This window comes from Elephantulus edwardii, unplaced genomic scaffold, assembly GCF_000299155.1.
Source record: "Elephantulus edwardii isolate Elephantulus edwardi_28Jun2011 unplaced genomic scaffold, EleEdw1.0 scaffold00201, whole genome shotgun sequence".
Taxonomy (NCBI): Eukaryota; Metazoa; Chordata; class Mammalia; order Macroscelidea; family Macroscelididae; genus Elephantulus; species Elephantulus edwardii.
The window spans coordinates 4,797,412-4,813,510 of record NW_006399951.1 but is presented as its reverse complement, the minus strand read 5'-3'; the positions used below and the strand labels follow the sequence as shown (position 1 = coordinate 4,813,510).

The following is a 16,099-nucleotide window of genomic DNA, read 5'->3' as shown; positions in this document are numbered from 1 at the left end:
GCACGTTTTGTTTTTTACCAGCGTTCCCACATCTAATGAAGATCCTTCACATCAACACAATGATTTTTGTTATCTTTGTACCTGGCGGCAAATATTGCTGTTAAAAAAACCCAGGCAGTGCATAGGAAGGAGAAACCTTAACTGCTAAGTTTGCTTGTCACAAGTCATCCTGCTTCCTTTTATTACCCTTTCCATAAGATGTTGAATTAAAAACTACCTTTCTTTTGTATCATAAAGTATCTTTCCCCTAAGACAGTTTAGCTCCAGATGTTCCTTCCTGACCACCTTTAACTTCCCTAACCTTTCCTGTTCTAAGTTCCTGACAAGAGCGTTCAAGTGCCACGTGTGTGAACCACAATGCGTGGCCACTGCATGAACTTCTAGAGAAAGAAGCCCTCGAAAAGAAACCGACACTGCCTGCCCTGTAATGACAAAGCTGGGAGCCACCTAACCAGACAGGGCGCACCCTGAACACAGGCCACGCCGGCCTCTTGAACGGCATCCCTCCTTTTCCAAGAAAACTTGTCTTTCCCTCCTCAAGGTACCAAAGGCATGAGTTCTTTCCCAAGTCCTTAACCTTTACAAACTACTTCTTGAGACTGTTTTTCAAAGGTTCTAACTTCTATTTCCTTTTTACATCTATTTCCTTTTTACATAGCTGCAAGTAAAAAAAAATGAAGTTTATTCATGTACATGCCTATTATCTGCACTCTTTACTAAGGAAAAACCCAAGTCCCTTCGAGTACAACGGGGACTCATCAGGAACAAAAGCACTGAGATTTGCTTTACGAGTCCGGGCATCCTCCTTGCTTATTTTGGGTGAATGTTTAATCACTTAAAATCAATTTTAACGAAATCACAGATGCCTACATAAGTTATCACTTTCTGGTTTAAGAATGATTGAAGCATTTTCATTTAATACACAAAAATCTTAACAAAAATTTCAAGGAAAAAAAAAGAATCAACAAAATAATGAAAACAAAAGGATGTGTAAAAGAAATACAAACCAAAGAAATTTATTGGTATTGACAAAAAATACATAATACAAAACCAAAACACAACACAACAGAAATGAAACCAGAAACGGAGCCCCACCCCCTTGCCTCCTTGCCAAAGTGGGCCCGAGTCTGAGGTACCGACAGCTCTCGGGCCCAGGAGCCACCCGAGCCTGGCACTTAGTTCATGAGGACCTCCATCTGCACCAGCCGCGCGTTGGTGTCCCCGGACGTCCGGTAGGGTATCATCCCCGCAAAGGTGATCAGGGCTCGCGCTTGGCTTCGAAGTTGCTGAGAGAGAGAGCAGGGGGCAGAGGGAAAGGGAATAAGAAAATGGGTTAACTTCCAAGGGAGGCAGCGTGCTGCGAATGGCCAGCGTGTCGCTCCATTCTCTACGCCTTGGCAGCAGGGGCAGATTCCCAGTGGATGGAGGGCAGTCTTACTCTCCACTGTCCTATTCTCCCAGGGTCCAGAATTAGCAACACTTGTCTACTGGGGCCTAAGCTTCAGCGGGCATTAAGCCCTTCTACTGAGCAAAGGGAGTTCTGGGAGCCTTGTGGTAAGAAGCTGTATTGCAATCCTAAAGGCATGCAGTTCGAATCCACCAGCTGCTCTGTGGGAGAAAGATGGGCAATCTCCTCCCCTGCGATTAACCACCTCTGAAAACCCACCCGAGGGTGAGCTATGGGTTGGTTCTGACTCTGACACACAGCAAGAAGTGAGCAAAAAATGAATGTGTCTGCCAGCATGCTGCCTTGGCATGACACATTTATCAGCTCTGACACAGCCACGTGCTTCAGAACTGGCTGCTCCACCGTCTCAAGCTTCTCTCTTCTGGACTGGTTCCTGCCCCCGCCCCCTTTCCAGTTACAGCTGAGCCTGTCAGTTTCTAAGCCCCCATGACACTCTTTTAACAGTAGAGACAACAGCTTTGACTATGGGGTTTTTTAAGTACCAAAGAGTTGATATGAATCATAGCAATTCTATGAACAGATGTGGACACTGTCCTCTCCTGTGCCATCCTCACAGTCTCTGATACAGCTGAGTCCACTGCTGCGGACACTGCGTCAATCCACGTGGTTGAAGGTCTTCGTCTCTTTCACTGTCCCTCCACTTCCCCAAGCGTGACGTCCCTCTCCAATGAAGAGCCTCTCCTAGCAATTTGTGCAAAACATGTGAGACCAAGTGTCACCATCTCTACCTCCAAGCAGCACTCTGGCTGCACCCTCTTCAAGACACATCTGTTTGCTCTTTTGGCAGGCCATGGGATATTCAGTGCTCTTCTCCAACACCTCAGCTCAAAGGCATCAATTCTGTCGTCCTTATTCATGGTCCAGCTCTTACCAGCACAGCAAGTGACGGAAAGGACCATGGCCTGCATAAGGCACATCTCAGTCCTCAAACTGCTTTTCAACAATTTGGAGAGGTCCCTGACTACAGACTTCCCCAGTGCCACACGTGTCCTGATCTCCTGACTACTGGTAACAAGTGCATCGATTGTGGGTCCCAAGTAAGATGAAGTCCATGATAATTTCAGTCTTTTCTCCATCTATCAAGATGCTTCCTATTGGTCTAGTGTAAAGAATTTTTGTTTTCTTGATTGTGAGATGTAATACATATTGAAGGCTATAATCTAAGATTCTCTGCAGCAAGAACTTCAAGTTCTCATTTTCAGCAAGTTGTGTCATCTACATAACACAGGTTATTGGTGAGTGTTCCTCCAATCCTGATGCCACACTCTTTCTTCAGAGTCCAGCTGCTTGAATAATTTACTTAGTATAGAGACTGAATAGGAATGGAGAGAGAATACAACCCTGATGCACATCTAATTTTAAACCATTCAGTGTTCCTTTGCTCTGTTCACACAGCAGCCTCTTGGTCCAGGTATAAGTTTCCAAAGAGCACAATTAAGTGTTACGGGATTCCTATTCTTCTCAGTGTTAGTCATAATTTGTTATGATCTACACAGTTAAATGCCTCCAGAAAGTCTGTGAACTTTGATAAATGTTCATAGTTGTAGAGGGGCTGCAGGCCTTTTGTTCGTAGGGTCGCTATGAGTCACATTCGACTCGAAGGCAATAAAAAATAACAACAACAACAACAACAGTCAATAAAGCACAAATGGACACTTTTCTGACTCCAGAGTGACTGTGGATAGTCCTATTTTCTCTTCTCCTCACCTGCTTCTTCCTTTTCTCTCTTCTACTTTGCCCATTTCTCTTTTCTTAATCCTCTTTTCCCAGATCACATTAATAGTTGCCAGAGATAAAATGCGGTCCCTAAGAATTTAAACCCAAATGTTTCCAATAGCATAACAAAAGATGACCTTCACTTTGATGAAGAATGGGGGGGGGGTGTGTGATTAGGAAAATGGTTTCAGATGATTGTGTCAAAAGAAATACTGCCCCATATTACAAGGTGCTTTTATCAATACAGAGCTGGATCTAGAAGAGAGAGAGACTGCAAACACCTTTGCTGGACCGGTAACAGGACTTCCAAGGTCATTTAGCAGGTATGATGAAAGCCCTTACTGAAGTGCTCATAAAATAACTGTAAACTGAAAAATGGACAAGGAATTCTTGTAGAATCAGTTACAAACTAGCATCCTGTTTGACTTTTTTTTATTATTAATTTTCATTCTTTTTATTATTATTATTATTTGTGTGTGTGTGTGTGTGTGTGTGTGTGTGTGTGTGTGTGTGTTTGAGTGTACCGTCAAATCAGATCTGACTGGTACAGGAGGAGATTGCCCCTCCTTCCCCAGCAGAGCATCTGGTGGATTTGAACCGTTCGCCTCTGGGATTGTAGTTGCAGCTCCTTGCCACTAGGCCACCAGAGCTCCCCTCTATTTGACTTTTAAAAGAGGTTAATAGTCACAGACACAGAGCATTCATTTCCTTTGGCTTGAGAAAGAAGCAACCCCATCAATGTTCCATTATCTCTGTCCAAGAATTACCTAGCTGGCACGAGTTCAGGGAAAGGAACAGTTTAGGGTGATGTGGTCTCACGAGAGTACGAGAACAGTCGACCAGGAAGGTGGTTCTCGAGAACACAGGGATCTTACAGAGTCGCGGTCCTCGATGACTCGCTGGGACCTGGATGCTGACGATGGGCTGGTTCCCTTCAGCCTCTTAAACTGCGTGAACAAGATGTTCATGGTGGCGAGAAGCACTTCAGAGAGGTTGTGCCTGATCTACACGGAGAAAAACAGAACAAGGATCAAGAACTCAGTCCTCAGGACCAACAATGGGTAGCAGGACAGCGAGCCACTATGTGATGGTCCTGGTCATATCACACCCCACCCCACATCTGGTAGGCCCTCAGCCAGCCCTACAGTCACCAATAAAGAGCTGAGATCATAGAAGCATTGAGAACGCTAGCAAAGCCTGGGAATACTGTCCAGAGGGCTCCTGATGGCCCTTCCTGCTCTTCCTCAGGCTCTTCCTCCTCGGGCAGTGTGGAGGGAAGTGAGGACGACCACAGGCTTGCACCGGCCAGTAGACCAAGTAACAAACACGCAAGGATCTAAACGTTAGTAGGTGCGGATACATGTCAGCCTCCGTCCCACCACTCCCACTGCCTTAGACCCACCAGAGCGTCCACTGAACCCTGACATCTGAGCCTGCATTCTCTGCCAGGGTCCTTGGAGGCACCCACAGAAGGCAGGACTTGGAGCTCTATTTTAGCCCAAGATGCACTGACTGCTGTGTGTGAAGGAAGATGAGACCTGACAAAGGAACAAGCGGCTGGAGCAACACTGCACACCAAGCAGCTGGCCCGAGTGTTGCTCCAGAGCAAGGCTCACTGAGCTGTGCTTGGAAATGACAGTGGGAAGGTTTCAGCCAGATCGGGGAAGCCAGAAGCCCTGGGGTGGGATCTGGGTACGAGGATTCACTAAAGCTCTCCAGGGGACACCAGCGAGCAATCAGCTGAGGTCCAGTGGGCTGGACGGCGATGTGCCAGTGATGCTGCACCGTTAGGCCCACTGCTGCTACACTTGCTTTAGACAAGACAGAGCAGGGAGTCAAGGATGACGAGTTAAGGGTCTTGTATATCCAAGGAACTCCCTAAAGATCAGACAGACCTAAGCATTAGAATATCTCTACAATAAGCAGATCATAAAGGAATGAAACCTTTTAGGGTCAAGCAGAAACATGTTTCTCCCAAGATGATCAGAGTAGGGATCCTCTAAAATAAAACCAAACCCCATGGAACTCAGCTGACTGTATCCCCAGGTGAGTCTTAACAAATCCCCACAGCCGGGGCTCACCCCTGGGGAACCTGGTTTCCGTGATCTGGATGACATCTTCCCACTGTCACTTCCACTAACACTTGATCTATATTCTCTAGGCCAAGATAGGCGGCTAGGCTAAGAGGGACGTACACACTCACAGAAAACCAGCCTGGGCTATCTGAAACTGGATCAGCCTCAGAAAACCCAATCTCGATGGTCCTTTTAACAAGAGCTCTTAAAGTCGTTAGGCACAGCAAAACAGGAAGCTCTTAACAGAAACGGGGAAAAAGAACTCCACGGCTCGGGGACATAAGGGCTCACCTCATCACTGAAGTTTCTGAAGGCAGCCACTCTTTCTTCCACACTTTCCTGATTTAGGGGGACTAGTTTCAAACGATCAATTATCTGTTTAAAAGCACAAAACAAAAGCCATCACAGTCACTTCATAAACACACAGTCACATAAGGAGAAAGAAACTGAAAAAGGAGAATAGCTCAACACAGAAGGCTTTCAATTCCAAAGATCCTATTTCCTTTGTTTTAAATGAATTCCATGAAATGAGGTGAATTTCCAAGGGCATACATTAACTTTTACTTCAAATACCCATCCTGAAACTTACATCAAAGGCTCTGTCAATATGACCACTGTGATATTCATCAAAAAAGGTGATCAAATCCAACAGAAGATAGAACGTGGAGTCTACAAATTTATTTGCACTAATTCCCTGAGTTCTGTACCTGGAAGACAGAAAAAAAAAAAAAGGAATGAGGAGGGACATGTTATAAGTGTTATAAAAGCAGGACAGAATTTGAAAAGCTTACAACCTCCTGAACTCTCTAATCACAGGCCATTAAGGAGGGAAGATACTGTTTATTCGGAAATGGTCAAGAGCCTCATGACGGGTCTGCTGGTGGTGAATCCCCTGACACTCTGCATGAAGCACTGTTATTCAGCCTCCGCTATAATCTAGCTCAGTGCCCAGAAACAGTGTCAGTACTGACAAACGCAAGAAACGCAGAAGCTGTCCCAGAGGACTCACTGCAAATGGAGATTCTACTTACTAAAGAATGTTCTTTTCTGCTACCTTGGAAAGTACACTAACCCAGCTTTCTCTGGGCCCTCGATTAGTAAAGGGCACAAAAAGGAATGTCCTTCATAGCTCAGTCTGAGGGTTAAACTGGTTAGTCTGTGAGCTCAGTAAACTCACTAGGGAGGGTGGCAGCTCAAACACTAGTCATTCTGTCTCTAGGAAGTCACGATCTGTCTATCATACCTTTGTTCCAAACTCCCTTTCAGAAAGATGGCTGATGAAAGTACGTTATGTCCTATAATGGTATACATAGTAGCACAATCCTACAATTCTACCTAATGTATACAATTTAAAAGGACTGAGATATCCTTTCATAGTCACCTTTGGAAAATATTTTAAAATTCTGACAAAACCAAGTTTGGCTAGTGACAGAGAGTAACTCATACACTGCCAGTGGGACGGTGGGCTGGGAGCGCCACTGTGGAAAAAACTGCTTGTTGTTACCTAATAAAACTCCGTATTAATTAGTGCCCAGAGCCCACTCCACTGCAATTAACCTGACTCTGAGGCAGAGCACCCCTAAGACACGAGAGGAATCACCCCCACAGATTTTACAAGGCTGTCAAATCTTCACAGAAGCAGGTTGCTAACACGTCCTTCCTGGAGTAGGTTCAAACTCCCAACCTTTTGGTTAGTAGTTGGCTCTGTCTGTGGCCTGTTGTTGTTGCTGAGTTGGCTCCAGTTCACAGCAGTACCACGGACGACAGGACAACACCTGGCCCTGTGTCACCTTCCCGGCCCCCGCTATGCAGTCTCCCTGGTGCCGTCACTCTGCCAGTTCGTCTTGCCGAGGCTATTTCCTTTCTCAACCCCTCCTCCCGGCACAGTGAGTATTATGTTGGGCTGCTGATCAAGAAGTCACCAGCTAGGGAGTTCTCGTGGCCTAGTGGCAAGAAGCTGCACTGTAATCCCAAGAAGTCACCAGCTGCTCTGTGGGAGAAGAACGGCGGTCTCCTCTCCTCCCCATCGGGACTGGCTTGATGGCAGTGGATTTCTAATTTGTGCCCTAGCCCCCGGGAATTCCTCTGTGAGAGGAACTCTAGCACGTGCATAGAACGCCACAGAGAAGGGTGTCCTCTGAAGCACGGCCAGTGCAAGCCAGGTGGCTGTCAGCCCTGGAACAGCCATTGTCACGTATATTCACAGGGCGGATGAGCCAGCAATGGCAATGAAAATCTGTATGTGTCAACCTGGCTGTACCTCAAAAACAATTTTGAGCAAAAAGAACAGACGGCAAAATGCTACCCTCCGTAGTGACATCACTCGAGTAAATCCAACACACACCAAAATCCTTAATACACACTGGCAGTGGGCACGTGCATAAAGTAAGAGGCAGAACAGGGCTGGATCCAGAACACAGGCATCCTCCTGCTGCCAGGATCAGGAAGAGGGTGAAGGCCTGGAGAGCGCAAATAAGACTACGAGCAAGATCGTTATTTATACTATTAACTCAGGCCAAAGGTCCCTCAGGTGGTCACCTCAGAGCGTCCTACAGAACAACGACAATACCTAAGAGCAGCACAAGGAGCTGTGATGGGGGATTAGAGCTGCCGCAGAGGTGAGGCCTTTGGGGCATCAGGGCCACTCCCCACGGACTAGACCACCCAAACCAACAATTCTTCGCCATCTAATCGGAACTGAGTCAGAACTGACCCTCCAGTGGTTTGTGATACACTCTTTGACCTGTGGTGTTGGAGAAGAGCACGGAACAGACAGATATGCTTGGAGAAGGTGCGGCTGGAGTGTACTCTGGAGGCAAGGAAGATGAGGCCTGGCCTCACATACTTCCAGCATGTTGCTAGGAGGGGCTGTTCCTTGAAGAGGGACATGATGCTGGGAAGGGTGGAGAGTTGGGAAAGGAGAAGACCCTCAACCAGGTAGATTTGACACAGTGACTGTTGCAATGGGCTCTAAAGTGTCAGGTGTGAGGATGGCACAGGATAGGACAGGGTTCAGATCTGTTCATAGGGTCACTATGAGTTGTCCTGGACTCAATGGCAACTAACAACAATAACAACAACAAATTGCACGGGAGGAAATCATTAACTGATGCAAACAAACTATGAAACTGTGCGGCTTAGTAATGGCTCAGGCACAGCACTGTAAAGACTGCACAGGACTGGGCGGTGTCTCACGCTGTTGGTGAAGGCAGCTAAGCACACCTGTTTATACCGAGTGTCCACGTGCTGGGACACCCTTAAGAACCCACGACAAGAGGCTGTGGTGCCCACTGGAAGGAAGAACAGTAGCGATGAGATACAGGGGACGGTATGAAGTCCAAGACTTCATTTTACAAATAAGGAAACAGAGGTCTAGAGGTAAGGCATATTCACAGTAGGCTACAGAGCCACATCTGAAAAGCCAACTTGCAGGCCTGTGTCACAAAGGATTAATATGTCATATGAGGTTTAACAAGTTGGCATGAGCACTTTTGGTGTTTGCTCTTATTAAAACTATCCTTTTGATAGGGTTCTAAAGTCAAACCCACCCCCAGTGTTTTCAGGAACTCTCCCTATCCCAGCTCACTAGATGTAGAGTCAAATGAAGGTGAGTCAAGGTCACAGGCCTGGGGGACGCCGACCGGGCAGTGGCACTGGCCCTCAGGGTCCCTGGACTCACCGCTCGGCGATGGAGAGTGCCATGTTCTTCAGCCGCTCCTTGCTGGACTGCGGTGCGCTGATCTGGGGGACGACGGGGCTGAGCAGTTTGTTCATCAGTTCTAGCACCTTGTCAGCGTTCTGCTCCATTTTAAAAATGAAGACAATCATAGAATAATCAACAAAGAGAAAAAGAAATGGAATAAGCAAGAAATTGAGTAAAGGATGGAAATGTTCTGTCTTAATTTAAGTGATGGTTCCAAAGACCCAAGTCTGTGCAAAATGCATTGAATGAAATGCTAAGTAAGGTGTGTACAGTTTTCTATAATGTTAATTACTTCAATAAAAAGACATATACCATATCCATATTTTTATATGTAAAAAATCCATGAACTTTAACCCTCTTTTCTTTTTTCCACTTGAATGAAAATGTTCAAGTGATCAACAATCACCTTACGTCCTACGCAGAAATCTTTCTTTCTAAACATCTTAACTGTCGTAGTCCTCTCTGACACACTGACAGAAGGTAAACCACCAGGAGCTTCACCATCTCAATGTGACAGACACTCACGCTGCTGCCGACTGAGACTGCAGTTCCGTGTCTGCGGGACACCTTTTCAGTAAGTAACTCATTTGGACAGAAATACCTTATGGGGAGAAATAAGTTCTTACAATGAGAATTTCATCCTGAACGGACCATTAACCGCCGAAGCACTGGGAGAAAATGACTCGGGCTGGAGAGTGGCTTTAACAGTGCCCTGTCAAAACGTTTGTGAATTCAGTGCCAAAATGCTGGCAGCTCTATTAAACCCAGAAGCAGCTAAGGGACGCGTCTTACCTTGGCAAGGTCATAAAGCTTTGCAGCTTCTTCAAACAGGCCTTTATTTTCCGCCACAGAAGCCACTTTATTGATAATGGGCTTTGTGTCACTAGTAAACTTGTCTATGACTCCAGGCTGATAAGACACGGAGAGGGGAGAAGGAACGAGAGAAGGGTGCGCAGAGCTGTTATTGTAAACACAGAGATGCGACTGGGATTTTGAAAAATACTGAAGTGACAATGTTTGCCCTGGGCAATGCACTTATTTCATAAGCTAGACTCTGGCTTTCGCGAAGACATAAGGGCCTATTAAAAACAGGAAAGGGACCAAGTCAATCACACACACAGGGTAGGCTTGCTGGAAGGACAGAGTCAGCAATAAGACATCTGTGCTATCTCATTTCCCAGAATGACCCTGAGGGTGCGCGAATCACCAGTGATTTCACACCAATGGCTGATGGAGCAGGCAAGGGATGGAGGGTGAGGAATCAGGAGACAAAGAGAAAATGTCTGAAAGATCTTGAGTATGTTTTACAAGGGCAGATGGTCAAGAGAAACTCGGTGCTGAATAACACACGGCAAGTGGTATCAACATATTAAAAAAGGAACAAAAACAACCCCGAACGAATCACCACTGCCATTCAACAACAACTGAGTGGTCAGGAGAGGAAGAGACGGATCTCAGAACTGCAGAAAAGCGAAGGCCAGTCATGAGCTATCTCACTGGCCATCGTGGTTCTTGAGCGACACTAGACTCTTGTGGCCAGGCTCACTCAGCTGACCTCATCCAGCCGCCCTGCGGGCAGCAGAAATGATCAAGGAAGAGCATGATGAGCTCTGGGGTCAGAAGAAGTTCATTCAAATTCCAGCTGCCTGTCTAGTTCCTCAACTGGAAAATGGGTATCACAGCTCCTACCTCATTGCGTATTAAGATGACTGGATTAAGGACTGGCATAAAATGCTCAGCACAGTGTCTGGCAACTGCCAGCACTTAATAAGCATGAACAGCGGTCATGAGTACTGTGGGGGTGCTCTCAGAGCTGGTGAGGGTGTGTGCTATCTAAGCTCATTCTGAGACCACAGAGCCCAAGTCACACACTGTAAGTAAAGAAACTGAGTCCCTGGGAGGAGCAAGAATCGTTCCCAAGGTCACAGGGAGACCGCCGCGGCTGGAGTCAGGGCCCTGGTCTCTGGCTTCAGAGTCTGGGCCTCTTCTGGTCCACTGCCTAAGGAGACTCCGGGGACTCACTGGGCCTCATGGGAAGAGCTTGATTGCTGGTGGTGGTGTAGAGTTCTGAGACCTCAGAAACGATCTTTTGAGAAAGATCAAGACATTTCTAACTTTTTCATCTGAGGAGAGGGGACAGGGTAATCAGTCTTGCTTAGTCTCTGAGCTTGAGAATGGTAGAATTTAGCCTTCTTGGTTCAAAAATTGGGAAGTGTGAAAAGATGAGTATGTGGAACACACTTAAATACACTGGTATGTTTTAAATAAAGATATGAATGTGGACAAATTCCAGGTCCTCATTTTGGACCTTTCATTTTCATTCTTTGCATTTTTTTTTTATTCTTTAGCTAAACAGCTTTGTTGAAATTTGTGTCTTTAGTACTGTGAATTCTAAAATTAAAGCATCTTTTAGGGATTCTAATTTTCCAACTGCTAACGACATTCCTCTAAGATGTATTAAACTTACCTTTCTACTCCCATCGTTCTCCAGCTTCCCTAGAATCATATCAAACTGTGGAGAGCAAGAAGAAAAGGAAAAAAGGTTACTTCAATTATTGGACAAAGACATGCACACTATTCAGTTCCTCTGAGTAAAAGCAGGGCAAAAACCAGGGAAACCGGGAGAAGTCTCATAAATGTTAGAATACTGTGTGACTGAAACCACTATTTTTGTTAGAGACCAAAGTCAACGCCTGTGAGTCAGCCCGGCATGAGGACGTGGACGCGGGAGCTGCAGGTGGGAGAGGGGGGACGGTACCTCTCGACTCTCTATCACGAGCTCGCTCACACAGCGCAGGAACATGTTTTCTCCTTGACTGTCCTTCTCGTCCCTGTGAGGAGACACAAGCCCCTTGGTTCCTGGTACTGACGTGTGTGAGGCCTCGAATCATTTGTAGAAGGGGAGAAATCAAACCAGTCAAAGTAAGTGCGCACAAGCAGTTTTACCTGAGGAAATAAAAGTACTGGAGGGCTTCCCTTGGGTCTGTGGACTCGAACTTCCGTGTGTAGAGCATAAGAAGCCGCACAAAGTTGAGCCGCCGCATGCAGGGAGGGTCTCCAGGTTCGTGGCTGACTGCAGCAAGAGGACATGACAGGTCACAGCCACACCGCCCCACTGGCCGTCCCACCTCAGGAACCACGGGACATGAACTCAAAGAACTGCAGCCAGTGTTTACCAAGGCAAGCTCTGGCAGTTCCTTCCCCCACTCTGACTTTGGGGAGTTTTTCCCTGTACAAAGTATAAAACACCTTACAGAAAATTTCTTGTATGCTGGTCTTTGAAAACACAGTGACTACTGGCCTTTGGAGCATGTGCCATCCAGTGACCATCTCTCCTTCAGTGGGCTGCTCCCGCGATGGCCGGGTGAGGTTTCCAAGGCCATCAGTGACAGAACACTAATAAGAACCAGACTCAGGACTCCAGAGACAGCCTGTCCTGCACCAGTTGCCAGGCAACCAGACCGGACACGACACTCCCAAGTACACAGCACCTGGTATAGCACTTTACTATATATTTAATACCCAAGGGAATGTTAGTGGAAGGCAAACCGAGAGCCTTCAAACTAATCATCCAAGAAGTCCTAACTCCCTCAAAACACAAACCCGATCAATATGGTTCACCTAAATCCTTACTGGCTATTGCTTCCGTATCTACCTCTGCCCAGTGCGGGTGTGTTGTGGTTACACCACCACCACGCCAGCCACTGATACTCACGAAGCTGGGCGCTCTGTCCAGAGGACTTCAGAAGCAGCTTCAGCTCAAACAGCACCAGCGCCACGTGGACGGCATGACAGCGCAGCCGCTCCATGCGGAAGAGGAAGGCGATCGCGGCTTCGAACTGTGCAGTCAGGAACAAGACTTGGAAGTAGAGGAGAGGCTGCTGGTTCACTGTGAAGTGGGACTCCCCTGAGGCAAAACGAGGGAAAGCGCATTCAGCATCAAGTGGTCCCCTGGCGGGCTCACGCTAAGTAAGGCCTAGCTGGCCTGTCTAAGGGGAGGAGCCCTGGACACGGTGAATTACTAAGCAAAGCGTGACCCGGCTCTGCAGCCCGCTCTTGAACCTGACACACAACGGGCAGACGGGGCACAGGGTACAACACGAATGGTTCGCACTGTGTGGGGGAAACAGAGTCAAGGACCTCAAACAGACTACAAAAGGGCTGTGTATCTTTTCACCCAGAGACGAGCAGGACAGAAATGAAGATTTTAGAAAAGCTTCGGTCCATTCACATTTATAGAATCCAAATTCAACAACTGCTAGCATTAGTCAGAATCTAAGATTCTTCCAAGATCTTTTAAATAATAAAGGGGAAAGGAAGGGAGGGAGTTGGGGGAGAGAGGGAAAGAGAGAACGGGAGAGAGAGAGAGCAGATCCCCTTGTGATCGGGACACAGGCACTGCCAAGACCTATCGGAAAGCATGAGCCAACTCCTCTCTTTGAACAAAAGTCCATTAGAGGCGTTACAGGAATTCATGAAAACCGTTAGGTGTAAATGACTACTTAAGGTCTCTACCCTATTTGAAATGGCTTTCTTTGTCTTCAAGAGTCAAAAGGGCTCTGAAGGAGAGGCAGACTTTAGAAAATAAAGACTTTCCCCGCCCCCGAGGGAAACTTAACAATCTTTTTAGGCAGTAAAGAGACAGTAAAAGGACAGTGGTGACGTTCAGAATTCCTTACCGTAGTCTTCCAACAACTGTTTCTGGAACTGTGAGAGGCTGAGCCTATCTTGTGGGGAGCTGGTGCCATCATCATCGAAACACACTTGGTTCAACTAAATCCGCAACAGAAACACATACATTGGTACAACTTGGAGCTGTGCTGGGACACTCACACTGCAGCTACGCTCTATACTGAGAGCGAAAGCCTGCACTCATCCTTGTGGTCACTGGTTGGGAATGACACAATAAGAAATGGGGCCAGAAGATGGGAAACCCTTGGTCCTGATCCCCTTACTGGCATCTGACATGAAGCAGGAAAATCTGTATGAACATGAATGCGGAGGGTGACTCTGCTCGGGCAAAGGGGAGCAGCGCTTGCCTTCAGCCACAGGTAGTCCTCGGTTTTGTCTGCTACTTCACTCTGGTTGTCAGTGATGTCGCATCTGCCAATGATGCAGTACACAGCCCGCTTGTAGGGGTCTGTGTTGTTCCGAAGGGCCCGGCGGTAATGCAGCCGGAGTTTGTTCTCTGTAGCTGGGGACAACCTGAAGACACAAAGGGGAAGGCGGGGACACACAGTAGTAAAGAAAGATCCACAAGAAAATCTGCAAGCGCCAGGCCCCAATCGGTCATGAGGTGTCCCTTCACTGAGGGTGCCAGGCATGGCCCCCACATTTCCCCTCAGGGCCATTACTCCATGTGATGGTATTGCCAAGCGCTGACAGGTCAGAATGATGGGGGAGTAATACTTCTCCACAGCCCTCCTCAGTGACTGGCAGGAGTGAGGCCCCTGGTGATTGTCTTGGCCCCTCTGGCCTCCTCAATCCTGATCCACATGAAATCACCTCCCAAATAAACCATGTGTCCTCAAATCTTTGCCTTACTGTTCTGTTCTAGGAAAAAATGGTCAAGACTTCAGCCCTATGTAAACTCTAGTCAGAGAAACAGCAGCTGAGGATTTGAGTCAATTTTTCGACATGACATTGTTAATGCTGCCAAGAAGAGCATACTTAGTGTTTGCAAGTACAACTGGGGTAACTACCATCATGCCCACATCCTTACTGAAACTGGGTTCAAACATGAACTTAAGTTCAACTATATAATCAAAATCCCGAGAAAACGTCAGCTGCTTAAATGCAAGAGAGCACACAAAAACACAGTCGGACCAATTAATTTGCTGCATTCTGAAGACTGTTGTCATTAAGTGTCATTGAGCTGACTAAGACTTATGGTGACTCTATAAACAACAGAGTTAGGATTCTAGCCTTTGAGCCAGAAGTGGTTTTTCCATTTTCCCAGATCACAGAAACATTAGTGTTGATGAAGAAGGTGTAATAATACAATAAAGAACCATTTTATAAAGTGTCCTCGATGGCAAGTAAGCTGCCTCTTACTCCCAAACTACAGCTCAACTCTCTCTGAGAAAAAACCCTCCAAATAAAGATGTGCAACAATTCTAGACCCCAAGGGCTATCCTGGAACACTTTCAATTGTTATTTTCAATAGTGCTACTCACTTTCTAAACTATATCTATATATACACACACTTTTTAAAAAAACAACAGGCACACACAGGTGTGCACCAACTCCAACAAATACAAAGTTATCTGGTTTACAAAGTTGTCTGGTTACAAAGTTCCCCTGGACAGGGAAAATAACAGCATCAGCGGATTGCATGTGGCTGATGGGCACGTACCTTCTGTCTTTGCTGTTCATGTATTCCTGGAACCAGGTTTTAAACTCTCCCAGCTGGTGCTGGGCTCGATTCACTACCTGTGAAGCAGCAAGCAGGTCTCCGCAGCGCATGCAGTAATAAATTAATGCCCACACAGGATGGCCTTCCACCTCTCCATCCTAAAAGAAAGGTGCGCAAAACAGGCAAGTAACAAAAACTGGTTGCTTTCCTGTGTGCCTGACACTCAGCTAAGCCCCAGAGTCTTTACAAAGTCATTTAACCTTTCTAACACGCCTATGAGGTAAGGGCCATTAAAAGCCTCTTCGCTCCTTGATTTAACAAACGAGAAGACAGGATGAAATGAGGCACAGGGAGGTTCAGCAATGTGCCAGAGGTGTAAACCCCAGCTCCCTTACGAAGTCCTCTTGCTCAAGTGGCAACCCAGCTTGGTATCACAGAAAGCTCCGGGCTGGTGCTATTTATACTGTGATAACAAACTCAAAGATGATGTCTCCAAAGGACTTTATGCTGAGAAGAAACACATCCTAGGAACGAAATCCAACTCAATTATTCTTGCTGTCTGGGCTAACCACCTCAGCATTTATCCCTGACTCACTCGTCCACATCAAAGCTTCAGCACGTGCTGCCTGCCGGCTCTATTTACAACACACACCCAGAACCTGATTCTTCCCTGCCGCACCCCACCACCACTTCCGGCTTCTACACCACGGGCTCATTCTCTCCTTCCCTGATTCTGGTCTCTTCTTCAAAGAACAGGCTCTCTGTCTCTCATCTGTTTTAAT

General features: G+C 46.7%; 1 protein-coding gene across 1 annotated transcript in view; it reads right to left on the bottom strand.

Annotated features, from left to right (window-relative positions):
- Positions 1–1,000: 1,000 nt before the first annotated feature.
- The window catches only part of NUP93 (nucleoporin 93kDa), an 88,027-nt gene continuing 72,928 nt past the window's right edge, over positions 1,001–16,099 (bottom strand). Inside the window, exons 9-21 of the mRNA XM_006897113.1 lie at positions 15,318–15,475; positions 14,002–14,167; positions 13,642–13,735; positions 12,678–12,869; positions 11,909–12,035; positions 11,721–11,793; positions 11,430–11,474; positions 9,755–9,871; positions 8,939–9,057; positions 5,849–5,966; positions 5,551–5,634; positions 4,060–4,188; positions 1,001–1,286 (exon numbers count right to left, since the gene is read on the bottom strand). Coding sequence (XP_006897175.1) covers positions 1,176–1,286; positions 4,060–4,188; positions 5,551–5,634; positions 5,849–5,966; positions 8,939–9,057; positions 9,755–9,871; positions 11,430–11,474; positions 11,721–11,793; positions 11,909–12,035; positions 12,678–12,869; positions 13,642–13,735; positions 14,002–14,167; positions 15,318–15,475 — 1,533 coding nt within the window. The 3' untranslated portion in view covers positions 1,001–1,175. The remainder of the gene's footprint in view (positions 1,287–4,059; positions 4,189–5,550; positions 5,635–5,848; positions 5,967–8,938; positions 9,058–9,754; positions 9,872–11,429; positions 11,475–11,720; positions 11,794–11,908; positions 12,036–12,677; positions 12,870–13,641; positions 13,736–14,001; positions 14,168–15,317; positions 15,476–16,099) is intronic.